The 19,308-nt window shown below is 39.7% G+C and overlaps 1 protein-coding gene across 1 annotated transcript in view; it reads right to left on the reverse strand.

The window, feature by feature from the left end:
- Positions 1 to 19,308, reverse strand: part of HMGCLL1 (3-hydroxy-3-methylglutaryl-CoA lyase like 1) — a gene marked incomplete at both ends in the record, with an annotated part of 60,665 nt that overhangs the window by 20,491 nt on the left and 20,866 nt on the right. The window contains 4 exons of the mRNA XM_083348725.1: positions 2,601 to 2,789; positions 5,070 to 5,133; positions 14,765 to 14,913; positions 16,193 to 16,288. Coding sequence (XP_083204851.1) covers positions 2,601 to 2,789; positions 5,070 to 5,133; positions 14,765 to 14,913; positions 16,193 to 16,288 — 498 coding nt within the window. The remainder of the gene's footprint in view (positions 1 to 2,600; positions 2,790 to 5,069; positions 5,134 to 14,764; positions 14,914 to 16,192; positions 16,289 to 19,308) is intronic.

Below are 19,308 nucleotides of genomic sequence, written 5' to 3' on the forward strand. Positions count from 1 at the left end.
AAAATTTGGAAGTTGTATTGTTGCTTTTTGTCACTGGTCAAAGCCAAGATAGCATATCAGTTACACCCGGCATTCAGTGTCACTGGGTTGGCCTTGAAAAAGACCCTGAAGTTATGTTCCTCAGCATTCTCCTACAGCAGCCATGCATTACTTACATCTTAAGATGTGATTTCATGTGCTTCTGATCCCACCAATGTCCTGTAGTACATTTTAATTTTTCCATACCATAATCTACTCCCATAAGAGGATCTTTCGCTCACCACTTAGCCCACAATATAGAAGGCAAGCAAGCATGGCCACTTGAAAAAGCAATCCCTTTTTGGGAGAAATCCCCTATTCAGCGGTTTAGATATTACAGAGAGAGACAGCCAAGAGTTACTGGATTTTGAAGAGCACTCATATTAAGGTCATAAATAAATGGCCAGCAATCTGTCTTCGCTTGCTTGCTAGAGCTGCTGGAAGCTGACATTCAGAAAGTTTTTCAGACAGGCAACAAGAGGGAGAGGATGAAAAAGGACTAATTTCCTTCCAAGATGCGATTGGCATGAGACACGAAGCATGTAACACCACAAATTTGCCCCTCTCCTTAATATGCTTTTGGATTAAAAATTTCAAGATAACTCCGAGATGTCTCTGCATTTTACAAAAAATACAAACAATTTGTAAAAAAAAAGACAAACATTTTGTAAACAAAAATCTAACGTTTTAATTAACTCATCCACGTATGTGTGCCCAAGACCTAAAACAAAATTACACATACCTGGTACTTGAAAAGAGTGTCAATTCCAGAAATCAGACCCAAGAAGGTAAATGACAACTGACTATTAGAAAAGAAAATGTAATGAAGAGGCAGCTACTCTACTATGCTGTAGGGCACAACATTTATAGGGGAAAAAAATAAAATGTCAACAGAAAGCTGCTCCTCAATTTGAATAGGAAACAATATCTATTTTTTATAATTAAGTTAATCAGAAATTTCATGTGTAAACTTCGGAATATCTTCCTAATTTGTTTCTTCTGATAAATTAAGCAGATACATAGTCTTCAGAGATCTGAAAGTTATTTTGAAGACAGGCAGCTGATGATGATGGTTGATGATGGTGATGAAGGGGCTTTAGGAAATAAAGCAAGGGAAAAGCCACCCAATCTTTTCCTGTCCTATATTTTGCTGTTGTTGTTGTTATTGTTGTTTCAAAAAAGGAAGGAAAACTGCCCTCACTGATTTTTTTAGAATAGTTTCTCAGTTCCAAACATCCAAATGTCATTTTATTGTGTCCCGTGACACTACAATTTCTGCTTATTTGTGAAAACCATGGAAGACTGCCTAATGTCCTTTATCTTATTTTTGTTCTGTTTAAACTCTTGAACTTCTGATTTATATTCATAGCACAGATACATACACACAGACACAAAATTATACACGGGTGACAAATATCACCTTTAAGTGCTGTTTCCTTCTTGGAGATCTGGGTTCCAGTTTTATGTTAGAGATGAGCACCGGCCCCTAGAGTTGGAAACGACTAGCACACATGTGCGGGGGAACCTTTACCTTTACTTTTTATGGATTTGGATGATGTAAATAGTATCAGCAGCCCTAGCTTCCACCACCCCTTATTTTTAACAACATTTTATTTTATTTTATTTTTATTTATCTTGCTGTCAGACTTACTTCATGTTCATATTCATGAATATATGAGTATATCTATCTGTCTGTCTGTCTGTCTATGTATCTATATATATGCATACCGGTGTGGGTATTACTACACACACACACACACACACACACACACACCACACACACGGACTACATATTTAAAAGTTTTAAAAAGGAGATAAAAACTAACAAAAACTAATCCAAAGGGGGGAAAAGGAAAGAGAGAGAGAGAGAGAAAAAAAGACAGTCGTATGGAAAGATAAAAAATAAAAAGAAACTTCCAATTTTCTCTGCAGAAAATACAAGTATGATCACAAAATTATCTTACAAGATTACAAGAAAGCTCTATTTTTTCCATTACTAATTTTTTCTAGTCATCAAAACCACAAATCAAAAGCCCATTTTCTGTTTCATGCGGAAAGTCTATAAAAGGATTCCAGCCAGCAATAAATACAGATGTTGTCTCTAATCAAAGAAGCCCATTTAGCCATCTCTGCAAGTCCCATCACCTTTACTAACCATATCTCCATTGCAGATAGTACAAAACATTTTCACTGCAGTTATCATATATAAAAACAAAGTTCCATGACTTTTTCTCAAAGACTATTTAAAATGCTTACCTCAAGTTTATTCCCTCCTGCAATAATGGGGTCTGCAGGATACCTGAATTTGTAGAGCACATAAATTCTCTCGGCTGGTAATGAAGTGTATATTCAGAAAACATATTTCTAAACTGCTATGTTGTAAGTGAAAGACAATTAGGAGGCAAACATGATAATCTTGCCTCTTCAGCCCTCATCCCAGGCCCTTGGAATAGCATCAAATCACTCCTGGAAATGAGCAGCTCAGGACATACCTGCGTTTGTTTTTCCCTTCTTTTCTCCAACCTACATAAGCACATGAATGAATGAGGGTGGTGAAGATGAACTCAGAGGCTGGAAGTTACCTGCATAGCTGTAAGAATATTGGCTAAGGCCTGGCCGTAGGTGTCATGGCAATGCACTGCCACAGCAGACAATGGAACTTCCATCATAACAGTTTCCAGCATTCTTTTCATGCTGCCGGGGGTTCCCACTCCAATGGTATCTCCCAAAGAGACCTCATAGCATCCCATACTATATAGCCTTTTCGAGACCTGATCAGACAGAAACAGATTTCTTTCAAATATAAGTGAGAGGTAGCGAGGGAAATATCAACCGCCTACTTTAACGTTACAAATTGACATGTGCCAAAGAAGAATTTCAGAGGTATCAGGAACCCATTCATTTTTTTTTCTCTTCATGAGGTTCATTTCTATGTTCTTTCTAAGATTTCTGGAGCATCTAAACCTGATGGCTTAGAATTTGGGGAATTTTAATCACAAGGGGGTTAGAAGGCACGGGGTCAGGAAAGCAGATCTAAGTTGCCAAATCATTCTTTGCACTTACAAATGCATGTCACCTTGTCGGCCTTTTAAATCGAGATCTGTCCAAACAATAGGACATTCTGCTAGGTTTTAGTCTGCCTAAACCAGGGGTAGGCAACCTTGGCTCTTTTATGACTCATGGACTTCAACTCCCAGAATTCTTGAGCCAGCCAGCTGGCTCAGGAATTCTGGGAGTTGAAGTCCATGAGTCATAAAAGAGCCAAGGTTGCCTACCCCTGGCCTAAACCAATTAAGACAGGGAAAAGGCCTATCTGATATTACAGTGTACTTAACAAATGAAAGCCAAAGCAGATCCCTGTTCCATTTTCAGGTACTCCTCGAATTACCATCACAACTGAGCCTGGAATTTTGGTTGTAAGCCATTGTAGTTGTAAGTCGAGTCACCCCCCAGGCCAAGCTCAATTTTACAACCATTTTTATGACAGTTGTTAGGTAAATCACCAGTGCCCTTAAGCAAAATCCAAATTCAGGTTACCCAATGGACAAGTTTTGTTGGAGAGTGACCAAAAACATTGCAAAACACAATCACATGACCATGGGACACTGCAACTGGTCATAAATGAGAATCAGCTGCAGAGCCCAAACTGTGATCTCACGACCACACAAGTGGTACAACAGCTTAACTTTGAGGACAGGATTGTAGATAACTTGTATTAAGTCTATCATAACTTCAAAAAGTTGTAAGTTTTGATTTGTATTTTCAGTCTTCATTTCGATTTTAAAAAGCGTTCAGAATTTACATCACTTTCCTCTTTTTTGAGGGAGGGGAAATAAACTCATGTAAAAAAAATGTAGAGCATGAGGGACTACTTTTCTCAGCATGAGGTTTTTGTTTGTTTGGGGTGGCAGGTCAAAGGTTGTCCTCCAAGAAACAAAATAATGATGAATCAGTGGGGGGGGGGCGCTCTGCTGTTTTACCATTCCTATTCCAGAGATCAACATACACACACACATTCTTTTTCATATGGGTGGTTCTTAGACTTAAAAAACATATTTTCATTGCTTCTGCAGTCCATCTACTCCTCAAATATAGAAGAGGCAGATTGTATAAATTCTATCAGCTTTAAGACTAAATCTTGGCTTGAGCAGAAGTGTTCATGACATGTTTAGGAAGGCGCATTTATTGCATCGAATGAAGAAAATCCCCACCATATGTTTTACTTTCTGGCTTACTAAGACACAGTGGGAGCTGATGCTTCTGTTATTATCTGAACTGACAGTTATTCTTGCTTCTGAAAAAACACACACATAATATATTTGATGGCAGGTAATAGCTATGGCTCATGCTAATTGGATTGGAGATAGAGGCTACTTATTGTCTAATACAGCTAATAGACAAGATGTAGTCAAATAATTATATAGCTGAAATGTAAAAAAAAGTTTCCTTCAGTGAGAAAAACTGACACCAATTTAAAGATTAGAAGTACCTCTCTTGGCAGTGTCATTTCAAAGTACATTACATAGAAATAAATATGTCAAGCACAGACATGTCAAACACAAGGCCCGGGGGCCGGATCTGGCCCGTGAAGTGGTTTCATGTGGCCCGCAAAGCCATCCTGGAAACAGTGAGGGAACGGCCCCCACTGCCTTGGCCCTGGCCCAGAGACCCTCCTTCTGCCAGAGACCCTCAGATCCATCCCACTCCTGCCCAGGCCCTCATAGGCACCCTTGATGCAAATGATATAGAGCTGGCCACGCCCACCCAGTAGGCCATACGCACTCTAGCCACACCCACCCAGTAGGCCACACCCACCCTGGCCATACCCACCCGGCCCCCTGAGGGCAACCGCAATGCTGATGTGGCCCTCAATGAAATTGAGTTTGACACCCCTGGTCAAGCATATTCCTGTATTCACAGTTTTAATTATCGCAAGGGAATGAATCAGGCATGCAGCTATCCCTACAAATTTTGAAGAATAAGGAGTTCTAGACGGATATTTAATACGCACATATTCTGCTTTGGTTTTAATTTAGAAGAAATAATCTTACTTCAGCAACCTTAGCTGGAGGAATATTTCCTTCATAAGGGCATCCCAGTGCACAAGACACATACCTAAACCAAGGAAAAGAGATACACTGTTGATAGGCATCCATATGGTAATTCTCACAAGCAACCATCATGTTTTAAATGTGGTATGTACAATTAGATAAAAGTGTAAGGGTGGACAAATTTAGTCTGCAAGTCACACTATAATACTGATAAAATCGAATGCAATCTATCTGCCACCTGGTCACAATATGCCATATGCCTAAATACAAACTACTGCAGAAAAATAAATCCAATGTTCTTATCACATTTATTTTTAACTAAATGCATTTATATTTACAATTTGACTTCTACTAGTTCAGGGGTGTCAAACTGCTGGCCCACGGGCCGGACGCATCACAAGAAAACCGCGCCCACCCCATTGCTGGCAATGGGGGAATAGCTCCAATACGTCATGCGACATCATGTGACGTAGCGAGTCTGACATGCCTGTACTAGTTCAAACCAGTATATTATCTGTACTGAGATCCCAAAATAAATCTTGCAATGTTGGGAATGATTCGAAAAGTGATATGCCGATACAAGGATGTAAGGCTCATGCAGTGGACTTCAGTCAGGATATTGCCAAAGCAGCCACCCAACTCAGAATACTTACATATTATATAAATGGGAATCACATGCAGATGATGACTCCAGGCCTGCCATAATCTACCCCATCCTTAAACAGACAATAACCTATTTCATTGTTACAGAACTAAACAACTCTGAATTTATTTCGAATTCCAGAACTGCCTTTCATGCAAAAAATTGTTCCTTCTACCTTTTCCCCAGGATACTCGGAGGGAGGAGGACTAATAGAACATGGTTGATCTATCTGTAGGTTCTACGTAACCTTCTGTCCATCCTTACTATAGCAAATAAAATGTAAACTACAACCTGCTTCTAGGAGCTTACATCAGCTAACCAGCAGCTATCTTCTTTGTCTCCCTAGCCAGAGACTCACTGCATGTTTTCTTTGCTTTCAAGCCTATAGTTAGAATGTTAGAAGCCACCTCAATCTTTCCAGCTGCCATTAAAATACTAGGTATGCTCATCGAAGGCATGCCTGACACCTGCCTTTCCTCCACACTTGTTGCAGCTAACACACACTGTATAATCTCCACTCTACTTGCCCTTTCTCCAGTCACATTCTTGTCTGTCAGGTAGTTTGCAGTCCCAACCCAAATATATATAAGGTTTTGTGGGCAAATATATAGCACTCTTCTGTATTTTCAAAGACCATTTTGGATGCCTCAGTGGGAAGAGTGATAAAAAAAAATCCCTGCTTCTTGTCATCTAAAAAAAGAACAAAAAACCATGGATGGAATACTAGCAACTCCACCTCTGGTGATTGAAACTATAAGTTATTATGGACATTGGTCTTTAGAAGCAACGTTTACGAAATATACAGTAGCTGGGTAATTAACAGCTTCCAATAAATGAAAATAAATCCAAATAGAAACAGTCCTACACAGAAGTCTGGCTCTTGCATAAATCCTTTTCTAGATCTTATCTTGTGGCAATGGAGGTAGCAAAGCGTGCTCACTTCGCCACCCTCATTGCATCCGCAGATAATCGCCTGGCCGCCCTGTTTAGGGTGACCCGTTCCCTTTTAAATCAGGGGACGGGAGAGGACCCCTTGCAGGGATGGGCCAAGGAGTTTAGTGAGTATCTGGTGGTTAAAATCACTCAGATTCGGGCTGGCTTGGAGTCCGACTGGGCAGTATCTGACGAAGGGGAAACAATGGGTTTGGCCAATAATATTTGGGAAGAGTTTGATCCTGTGACTCCAGATGAAGTGGACAGGATCATGGGGAAATTAAGTGCCGCCATGTGTTTGTTGGACCCATGTCCCTCCTGGCTGGTTTATGCGGCTCGGAAGGTTACACGAGGCTGGCTCCTGGCAGTTATCAATGCTTCCTTGAGTGAGGGGTGCTTCCCTGCCGCCTTGAAAGAGGCGGTGGTAAGGCCCCTCCTCAAGAAACCTGCCTTGGATCCAGCTATTTTAAATAACTTTCGTCCTGTCTCCTACCTTCGCTTCCTTGCGAAGGTTGTTGAGAGCATGGTGGCACGGAAGCTCCCTTTGGTCCTGGAGGAAACTGAGTATCTGGACCCGTACCAATCGGGTTTCAGGCCCGGGTACAGCATGGAGACGGCATTGGTCGCACTGGTGGATGATCTCTGGCGGGCCCGAGACAGGGGTTATTCCTCTGTCCTGGTCCTTTTAGACCTCTCAGCGGCTTTTGATACCATCGACCATGGTATCTTGCTGCGACATCTTGAGGGGTTGGGAGTGGGAGGCACCGTTTTACGGTGGTTCTCCTCCTACTTCTCGGGCCATTCGCAGTGTTGGCAGGAGGGCAGAGGTCAAACCCTAGGCCCCTTAGTTGTGGGGTGCCTCAGGGGTTGGTACTCTTGCCCCTTCTGTTCAACATCTATATGAAGCCTCTGGGTGAGATCATCCGTGGCTTCGGGGTGAGGTATCATCAATATGCTGATGATACCCAGCTTTTTATCTCCACCCCGAACCAACCCAGCGATGCCCTCGATGTGATGTCCCGTTGCCTGGAAGCGGTACGGATTTGGATGGGGAAGAACAGGCTCCAGCTCAACCCGGCCAAGAGTGGCTTTATGTACCGGCATCTTGACTTGTCCAAGAGGTTCCATGTTTGGTTATGAGAGGAGAGGTGTTACCTCCCGTTGATAGGGCATGCAATTTAGGCGTCCTCCTGGACTCATGACTCAGTTTTGAAGATCATATTGGAGTCGTGGCCAGGGGGGCATTTGCCCAGGTTCGCCTGGTGTGCCAGTTGCGCCCCTATCTGGACCGAGATGCCCTACGTACGGTCACTCATGCACTCGTTACCTCCTGGATAGATTACTGCAATGCTCTCTACATGGGGCTGCCCTTGAAGACCACCCGGAGGCTCCAGCTGGTGCAGAATGCGGCCGCACGGGTAGTGATGGGAGCATCCTGATACTCCCATATTACACCCCTCCTGCATGAGCTGCATTGGTTACCGGCTGTCTTCCGGGTGAGATTTAAGGTGCTGGTACTTACCTTTAAAGCCCTACATGGCCTAGGCCTGGGATATTTGCAGGACCGTCTGCTGCTGGGGACGACTTCCCATCGCCCAGTGCGCTCACACAGAGAGGGCCTCCTCAGGGTGCCGTCGGCTAGACAATGTCGGCTGGCGACCCCCAGTGGGAGGGCCTTCTCTGTGGGAGCGCCAGCCCTGTGGAACCAACTCCCCCTTGAGCTCCGGATGGCCCCGGATCTCCGGTCCTTTCACCGTGACCTCAAAACTTTCCTTTTTCATCAGGCTGACCTGGACTGACGACGGGTTTTTAAAATGTTTTAATTTTTAATTGTTTAATTTATTTATTTTGGGGCTGTTTATTTAATTTCTCTTAACTTTTGTATTGTTGTTTTTATTGTTGTTAGCCACCCTGAGTCCTTCGGGAGATAGGGCGGCATATAAGTCCCAAAAATAAATAAATAAATAAATAAATAAATAAATAAATAAATAAATAAATAAATACTGTATGATGGTTAGAAAGCCACACACATGGCCACAGAGAGGGGGGGAGGGACAGGGGAGAAGGGGGAAGGGAGGGAGGGAGATACTAGCACATCCAAATGCAGAGAGATCCCCCAGAATCTAGTCTGAGACACAGATGCTAGTGTTCCCTATTATTATATTGTATATTTGAATATAATTTACACTATTCATTGTAGAAGCTTTATTTTCACTGGAAATAAGAACAGATATGCATCCTAAAAGCAAATTCTTAACATGGCAGTTGATATTTCCTTAGTAGATATTATATTATAAAGCCACCAAATAATTTCTACCACAACACTAGGAAATAAGGGGAGGTTGTAATAATAACTTTAAAATGTCTCCTAATGTCTCCTAATGAAAGTAAAGTTTTAAAAAAGAACAGGACTTTGGATAGTTTCGTATTCCAAAATTGCTCACTTGAAGACCACTCGGAGGCTTCAACTGGTGCAAAATGCGGCCGCGCGAGTTGTAATGGGGGTCTCCCGATACTCCCATGTAACACCTCTACTCCGCGAGCTGCATTGGCTTCCGGTTGCCCTCCGGGTGAAATTCAAGGTGCTGGTTATTACCTATAAAGCCCTACATGGCCTGGGTCCGGGGTATTTGAGGGAACACCTGCTGCCGGCATCAAATGCCCTTCGCCCAGTGCGCTCCCACAGGGAGGGTCTGCTCAGGGTCCCACCGGTAAGAGATTGCCGGCGGGTGACACCCAGGGATAGGGCCTTCTCAGTGGGGGCGCCTGCCCTCTGGAACCAGCTGCCAGTGAAGCTGAGGACAGCCCCCGACCTCCGATCATTCCGCCGGGGCCTGAAGACCTGGCTCTTCGAGCTCTCGGGCCCAGGCTGAGGAGAAATTTATTTTAATCGGGGGTTTTTAATTGCACAGGGTTAGTTTAATCTTTTTTAAATTGGTTTTTAATTTTTGTATTGCTGGTTTTTAACTCCCTGTAAACCGCCCTGAGTCCTCAGGGAAAGGGCGGTATATAAATGTAATAAAATAAAATAAATAATAAATAAAGTACTGTACTAGATGATGCAATGCCTACTGTATTTCAGGTAGCATTTTGTAATTTATTCAACAAATTTCCATAATAATATGAGTGTTCAAACTAATAAAACTATTGCTGCCAATCCTCAATCCCATTCTCAATATTTTTAAAAAATACAAACAATAATCGTAGATCTAGTTTCTGATTTCAAACTTCAACAAACATGGACAATATAATGGCCATTTATAGCAACAAATTACTTTATATGAAAAATTCTGCTGCTGGTGAATGAATACAAATAATTTTCATTTCCTTTAAGCAAATAATGACTCTTCATATTTTCATTACATTGGATGCTTTTCCTGTCATATTGAACTTTACAAATGAAGCACATTTAATTTTCCTGCATGGAAGTAAAGTTAATCACTTGTGCCATCCACAAATGGACTGCTCTTTTACTTATAAATAGAGACACATTTGTGGAATCACAATTTGCTTACTTAGGATTTGCAATTTGTTTGTTTTTTTAGGTAAAAGATTGATGTTAAGAGTGAGTTCCAGATCTGTTATGAAATCCCATCTTTCTCAGAATTAAGACATGGAAAACCTCACTATGTAAAGTTCATAGTCTCTCAAAGTATTATGAGTATCTTATAAAACTAGAGCCTGGGGTCACCTACAAAACAGAAGACTGAGAGAGTTGTCCGACTCTGTTAAATTTTGCTAATTACTATTAAATAATGTAGTGTTGGCTGCTAACTTGGATATCTTAAAAGAGTGTTCAAATTAATTTATGACATATACAGTTATGAATGTTTTGTAATGGAGGTAGTTCACATCTTAAACATTTTCAGTGAAAATAACCGGAAGACTATTCTGTTCACGATCTACTTGTGGATATCCCATTGGCATCTGTTTAGCTCCCAAGGAAAAATCTTGAATAGGACCTGGGTCTGACTGTTCAGTCAGAACTATGAGACTATTTTAATAGTCTTGTAAAGCAAGGTCCAAAGAATAAACATCGTGCTTTACAATCCTAACTCCATTTTCATCTCACCATACTTTGAGTGAGTCAGATCATACATAGAGACAGCACGATTTGCCAAGACCACCCAGTCAGTGTCTTGGCTAGCAGGCAATTAAAGTTGTCTAAATGTGACATGTTATTCACCTGCTGTACTACCCTTAGTTTAATTACAATATATTTACTTAAGCTTTTTTGTTTTCATGGATTACATTCACATTTCCTATCAGGAGAGTGTCTGTAATTATATACACTTTTACATCGGGAAGGCGCTCATATAGCTTTGAATTCTTTTAAAAGACAATAACTTTCTGCGCAGTTTCTATTATCAGATCACCAGGGAGACTTTAGTACAATTGAACATACAAAATATATTTTTAAAAATGTGATGGCTGGATTTTTAGCACATTTCTTTGAACTGTGGTCTTATAGGATGTTCTAAAGTGGTAGGAAAAGTGCTGCTGGACTGAGGGCCATTAGGGATTTCTTTTATCGATAAAGGAACAGCCTCCATTTTTGTTTGACCTCAGCAGCTGGTGTCCAAATGCCACTGAGGACTAGAGTTTGCTGGCACATATCGTTTCATGAAGAAAGCACTTTCCAGATTCTTTGCTTATAACAGTTGTCTACAGTCCTGACATGGTTGTTTAGAATGCCTTGTTGGAAAAATATTTGGATGACATGTTATTGAAAAAAAGTATTATAAGATAGAAGCAGTATATTATACTATTTGGGTACAATGGTTTTTACCAAACAGCTTACAAACACTGTGATGATTTAGGTAACTTAAACATTTAAAGATAAGGGGAAAATTGTATGTCAATATTACCCAAGGTTTCTTAAATCTTAATATTAATAAACCTAAGGTTGCTTAAATTGTACACCATAGCTGAGTGTAGAATTCATGAACCTGTCTGAAAATATGTCTTCCTTTATCTCTGTAACATAAATACCTGTAAAATCCATTCACTAGGCCAGCGTCTTTGAGTATTGACATTATATTATTCAGGAATTTTATTCACTTTGTTATCCATGATAGGCAATTTGCTTTATGATACAATTCAAAATTTAATAATTAAGATAATTGCGAAAATCATGTTGCTCAGCCATGTATACTTCTAATCTGTTCTGCTGGAAGTGAAAATTGTAGTAAAGGGACAACTATATTCAAACTTTGATTAATAATTGTATGCACTGTCGCATTCTGTCGGCGATTGTGCCACAAGTCTTGAGAGGGGAGAAAATATGTTCTCTATATTTTCCCTTATGTTTATGCGTAGAGGACACTTCCACCAGAAAGTCTTCAAAGCTTTCAGGTTGAGCCTTCACAAGGTAGTGGTAACTTTGCAAACCCAGATGGAATCTGGATTTTGATTCTGAACAAACTAGTTTCAGAAGGATTTGCAAAACCCCACCTTCCAAGGGCTTAGCTTCACTGTACCTTGCAGCAGGAATTCAAAGCATTAATAATTACAGGTTGTTCAGATGAACCACTTCTTTTCATTTTGAAACTTCAGCTAATTAGTTTCATACACTAGACTGGATATATAAATATGGAGAATGGATGTATGAATAATTAATAACAATATTTACCTATCTTTTTTTTTAAAAAAAGCAAGCATATGATATTTGCCAATAAGCAGTTCAAGGCTTCCATATTTCAGCTGATAAATCTACGTGAACATATACCAACACTGCATGACCTTGGACCAAAGCCGGTCCAGCTGTAGCAATGGAACTTAAGAAACCTGTCTAAAGCTTTCAAGGATATTTTTTCCCATTACATTTACCCACTACTTTTGATCTATTCTTGCAATATAAACTCTAATTTGCCAGGAAAAAAACAGGATATAAAGCTTGAAATTCTTAACGTGATTTCTGAAAGGTCCAAACTTGCCAGATTGCCTGAAGTTATACCAAAGTTGATGGTATCAAAAGCCATTAGGTAGCCTAGAAAAAACATCGGGTCCCTACACCACAGCTAGTTTCTATATTCCAGCTTAGGTCATCCATTAAAGTAAAGGTAAAGGTTCCCCCGCACATGCGTGCTAGTCGTTTCTGACTCTAGGGGCCGGTGCTCATCTCCGTTTCAAAGCCGAAGAGCCAGCGCTTGTCCGAGGACGTCTCCGTGGTCATGTGGCCGGCATGACTAGACGCCAAAGGCGCACGGAACGCTGTTACCTTCCCACCGGAGTGGTCCCTATTTTTCTACTTGCATTTTTACGTGCTTTCGAACTGCTAGGTTGGCAGAAGCTGGGACAAGTAACAGGCGCTCACTCTGTTACACGGCACTCGGGATTTGACCCGCCAAACTGCCGACCTTCTGATCGACAAGCTCAGCGTCCTAACCCACTGAGCCACCGCGTCCCTATAGGTCATCCATTAACATGCCAAAATAGTCTCAGGATTATATCCCAACCAAAAACCCAGGAGAAATTTAAATAGAAAAGCAGTTGCACCCAAATCCATTGGGGTCACATTTTTTTTTGAGCCTTTACCCTTTACTCAAGAAAATTTGAGACTGCCTTGCAGTTACAAGGATCTTCCAGCTCAAGAGACTTTTCCAATAAGGACCTTATGACTACTAGCAGGAACATAATCCACCCTGATAAATGCATTAATCACCTCCGTAACCATGGAGTCTCTCCTATCCAAGCTAAACTAATCATTTAGTAAGGACAGGGTATTGGGCAATACAGTGGTGGTCCTCATCACCACACACACTACATCAGACATGTCAAACACAAGGCCCGGGGGCCGGATCCAGCCCACGAAGTGGTTTCATGCGGCCCGCGAAGCCATCCTGGAAACAGTGAGGGAACGGCCCCCACTGCCTTGGCCCTGGCCCAGAGACCCTCCTTCTGCCAGAGACCCCCAGATCTGTCCCACTCCTGCCCAGGCCCCCATAGGCACCCTTGATGCGAACGATGTAGAGCTGGCCACGCCCACCCAGTAGGCCATATGCACTCTAGCCACGCCTGCCCGGTAGGCCATACTGCACTCTAGCCACGCCCACCCAGCAGGCCACGCCCACCCAGGCCACACCCACCCGGCCCCTTGAGGGCAACCGCAATGCTGATGCGGCCCTCCATGAAATTGAGTTTGACACCCCTGCACTACATGCTAAAACTCCCTGTGAACAGGACTAACAGGACTAACAGGTTACCAAAGTAACCTCTCTGTTCTGCTATAACATTGGAGTCCAAATCAGGACAAATTGCATCAGCTTTTTCCGCAAACAATGATTAAAATTGTTCACAGCAAGACTGTCCCTGCTGTGACGTCTAGACAGAGAAAACGCTACATAGAACAGAAATGCCCCCAAAGTGCTTTTTCCAAAAGGCAACTGGACTTTCATTGTTCTTCCTTGAAGATATTTCGCTTCTTTAGTTCTCAATGAGGCGGGCAACAACTTCAAGGAAAAACAAAGTCCAGTTGCCTTTTGGAAAAAAAACACCTTTCGGACAACCACGACCTGGATGACTGAGAATCTCCTTAGAAAGAGAACAGAAATGCATTGCACTCATTGCATTCATTGTCAAGCAAAGGATTTCAAACAGGAGTTAAGTTGAACAGCACTCAATCCACCCTGAACGCTTCTCCACAGTTCACTACCAATCACCTTAATTGCTGCAAATTTAATAAAAAGATTGCTGGGAAGGAAGAAACCTCTGGGGATATCCAGATCTTTGAAGGGTTCCAGAAATGGATCCTAAGAAAATGTTGGAGTTCTTCAAATACACTGAATATATTGAAAAACTGCACAAGAGAAGCTATCCAAGCTATGCATGGATATGACGTGTAAACTGGGATTAACAAGGGCTTGAGTATTGCTGTAAAAGGAACTCTAGGTATTTATTCAGTCTGAAGTGAAACACAGCTTTATTGCAAAAATGGAATAACTAAGACTGCAATCTTAAAATAAGTCTTATACTGAATGTCCAACAGAATAGACTAGGATTCATTTCTGAGAAAACAACCAAAAATTGTGCTGCAAATTAGAACTCTATCTCCATTTCTTTAGTCACTGTGAAAATATAGCAAAGAAATGATCACATTAATAAAATTAATAATTATTACCCTCGCACTGGAATGTCCATATTTCTTGCAGATTTAACTACAACCTCAAATCTGTCCAGGCTTTCTTCTATAGTACAATTGATATTTATTTTACTGAAAGTCTCGGATGCTGCACCAAACACTGACACTTCAGTTGCTCCAGCAGCTATCTACAAAAGCAAACAGAACAAGAAGAAAAAAAAACACATCATTTTTCTTAAGCAAATAGGGAATATACAATTGTAGTAAATGCATTATTTTAACAGTAGTTCCTGACTACTGTAGCAAGAATAACCTAAAAGTAGTCTAGTTATAATTAATAAAATTTACATGAAGTCATTCCAAGAGCAAACTATTTCCAGTTAAGATCTAGATATAGTCATTACTGCTATAAGAACTAAGATCTTCTCAATGGTGTCCAATATCAGACCCCACATACTGGAGCAAGAATTCAAGACTAAAATAGAAAAGTTGAGGCATTACGTTACGCTAGTATTACTTAATCTTTGTTCCAGTTCATTGGCTTTTATTCTGAAAGGTAAGTGGAGATACAGAGTGAACTGAAACTCATTCACAAACTTGGAAAAGACAGAGTAATGCAATTTCTGTCAATTAGGGGTATCAAAAGGGGGAGGCGTCAGGGAGTTGAAGAGGTAAAATGTGAATCCTGATCAGCACCCATTAAAATCAATGACAGCAGACTGCATAACTGCTACTCTTAGGATAAGCCATAATGTAGTTGGTTTGTTTTGACTCAATAGCTTGACTGAATATATATTACAGTTTATAAACCATGCTATAGGCTGTGATAGAATTTAAAGGGGACTATACTTTATTATAATTATTTGGTCCAGTCATAGGAATATCATCCTCTTAACTACAATTTCTTGGGATTCAATTTGGGAAAGGAGGGAACATTCCAACTATTTTCCCAACAGCATGACAAGCACCGCAAGCAAGGTAGCACTTCTGCCTGCCTCCTCAAGAGGCACATGATGAGATATATATCGCACTGTGAAGAGATTTCCTTAACAATTGGTACATGTGCCCTCTTCATACAGCAGCAAACAGGAGATGTGGATAAGCTCCAAATTTGGCACAAGTCATGTATTTCAAGGAATCCAAATCTTGATTAATGTATTTTGGATTTAACCTCAAGAATAGAAGCATTCTGTAATTTGGTATTTTTAATTATACAATTCTTGGAATGCTTTGGAAGGATTTATTTTTTTTCTAATTTGTATCAAAAAGAGTGTTCTTTTTTATATTTTCCATAGCAAAAAACACTCATTTATTTGTTAACAATTATCCTGATTTTATCTTGGAGCCGAAAGAAGATGACTGGCCCAAAGTCTCCCAATAAGCGTCTGTGGATAAAGGTGGATTCAAACTTGCATTTCCCCAGTCTATTTTCATTCTATGCATACATATACATTTATATATACATACAGCAGAATGGAAACCGTGAAGATTAGGAGTAAGGACTGGATAATGGACTCCAGGATATCGTTTTATTCCTTTCATTACTTCTGTGTGATCTGCCATCTTAAAAAAAATCATTTCACAATGTCATATTATAATATCTGATGCCTATCTCAAGGCATTAATAAAAGAACACAAAAAATACAACCCACATACACAAACCGGATAAGCAAGATAAAACTGAGAATGTATGCCAGATAATATAGTCAGTATAACTAACATTTGTTCTCTTTCTCTCCATAGCACATGGTTGTTACATAGTACTTCATGTAGGAGTATCTCTCAGTTTTCAAGTAACTACGGTATGTTGTGGGCAGTGGTGGGATTCAGTCGGTTCGGTAGAACCGATAGCTAATTTTTTGTTGCCCAGGCCCAGAATGGACTTCCGGAAGCAGCATCCACACAGAGAACCGGTAGTTCGCACATTTGAATCTGCCTACTGGTTGTGGGTAAGATACTGAATTGAGATTTGGGATGGGCAGTTTGAGTCCTTGCTCAACATGAAGCTGCTTGCTAACCCTGAACTTATTCTCAGCCCAAATAAATGACCATATTTTTGTTGTGATGGTAAAAGGAAATGAGACTATGTTTACCATCTTGAGGTTGCAGAGGAAAGGCAAGCTATTTGTGCAATCATAACAAAGCTTTAAATCCTTAATTAAATAAAGAATGTCCCTCATACCACCTAGGATAAGGCAAATCTTTAAAATGAAATATACTTTACTTAATGAAATACGAAACCAATGTGACAACATTTGTGCTTTTGACTATTGTGAGACACCTGGAAATATGGTTAAAAGGCTAAATAGAAAGTACAATTCAAGCACCATGAAACTTAATAGTTTCAAATAGATTTTATACAACAAATTTTATTCTTGGTATTTTTTTCTTGAGAGTAAAGTCTTATTTTAACATTAATGTTTCTGCAATCCATGTACAAAATGCAATAGGATACTTAATCCATAAGCATTCCAGTGGCACCCGTTTATCATTCTTGGCAATTTCAATTATAGGTGTGGGATTCTGTTTTACATGGCACATTGCTACTGCAAACCCTTTACTTCTTCTGGCTGTTTTAACTAAAAAAAAGTCATCGCCAAAGAAAACATTTATAAAGAAATGGTAAAAATTCCAAAATACCTTTAAGAAAGAAAAGATGGAAAAGTAACTAGCTATAATTTTATGATCTAAGAAAAGGCTGATCTAAGGGGATACTATTAAGATCATGCTTCATTGGCAAGCAATGTGGCCTCAGAATGTAAACAAATTTCATGCAAACATCAAGCTGTTATATTATACATTCAGCACTGAAATAGAAATAAAATGAGATTGTTTTCCACCACTTGTATATGGCCAACCTAGACCAAATTTGCTACTGAGGGAGCCTCACTGGGGAAAAAAAGAAATTAAGAAAACATTTTTAAAAACTAAGGAAGTGGGGAAAAAGTCGCTTATGATTGCCTTAACTATTCCTTGAAGGAAAGTACATACTGTATCAGAATACTATATTACACCATAAAATGACAATAAGAAAAATCCAAAATTATTTTTTAAATTGATTTTGTTAAGGCTAACACAAACAATATATATATATATATATATATATATATATATATATATATATATATATATATATATATATATACAAACATTAATACAAACTAAGATACAGATGGAAAACAAAAAAGAAATAAAAGAGAAAAAGTGCAAAAAGAAGAAAAAAGGTAGAAGAGAAATAGAAAATAAAGAAAAAAAGATACAAAGATACAAAGAAGTGGCTTCTGATCTTTTTCTAACAGCAGTTATAAATACAATTGTAGATTTACCTCTTTCTCCAACATTACAGCGTGAGTCTCTTCTTTTAATAATCTAGCCTATGTAATCATCAAAATCATAGAGGAAAAGTACGTTTTTTTCTGTTTTATGCAAAAGGTCCCTAAGGGGTTTCCAGTCAGCGATAAACATAGATATTGTCTTCTCTCTAATCAATCAGGTCAATTTGGCCACCTCAGCAAAATCTATCATCTTCACCAAACATTTCTTTTTTTATTATTGAAAAGTTTTACAATACATTTTATTTTTAACAAAACAAAACCCCTCCCAACCCCCTCCCCTCTCCCCAACCCTCCCCAACACCTCCCTCCCTTCCCCCTCCCCCCTCCCCGACTTCCCAGAGCTAAATACAGGGTATAAAAATACAAACAATCATAATCTACCTTATGCAAACAACAATAAACTATTAAATCTATCGCACTTTAACTCTTATAAAATAACTACAAGCAATATAAATATCACATCAATACTTATTCAAATGCTAGATGAAACATTTCTCTGTTGTTCAGATATTGCCAAATCTTTCCAACTTCATATGTCCAATAAGCTTGCTGTGGTTGTCATATATAAAAACAAAACGCCATGACTTTTTTTTCCAACTGTTTATCCATCAGTCCCAAGAGGAAAAATTCTTTTTCAGTTGTATAGTAATGTTTAAAATCTTCTGAATTGGTGCATGCATTTGAACCCCAAATGTTCTAGTTTTAATGAGAGTTAATTCTCTTGAGCCTTCCTCTACCCTCTACAGAAGATTGCCAGTATGAGGTGTCATGAGTTTGCCAGAAGGACTATACTGCAAAGTTTGTTGCCAGATATGTATAGGTATTATTAATCTTCCATAAGTACCACTTCATGCCTCTGCAAATTTGCCTTTGGAAAGTATTGTCCACATCCTCCCTTGATTGAGGAGAGCAATAGGAGGCATTAACAACAGTACTGCTTTTATTCTTAACCCACATTCTCTCCACAGTATTGCCAAATTCATTCATTTGGATTTGTGGGCAAGGATGTTTTAATGTTTTAATCCCCAATGCACCAACTGTTCTATGTCTATTGCTTCTGCTCCTTTTGAACAAATAGTATCATACAATTGCTCTATTCTAGTTATAGAAATCATCCCACAAAAGTTATCCCAGTTTCCATTTTAACTATGAAATCATATTTACTTTTTTGTATGCTGGTACAAGCTCATTCTGTTCATTTCCCATGTTTGGAACATTATGATAGACAATGAAGACATAAACTTCATA

This window comes from Vipera ursinii (genome assembly GCF_947247035.1).
Source record: "Vipera ursinii genome assembly, chromosome: 1".
Taxonomy (NCBI): Eukaryota; Metazoa; Chordata; class Lepidosauria; order Squamata; family Viperidae; genus Vipera; species Vipera ursinii.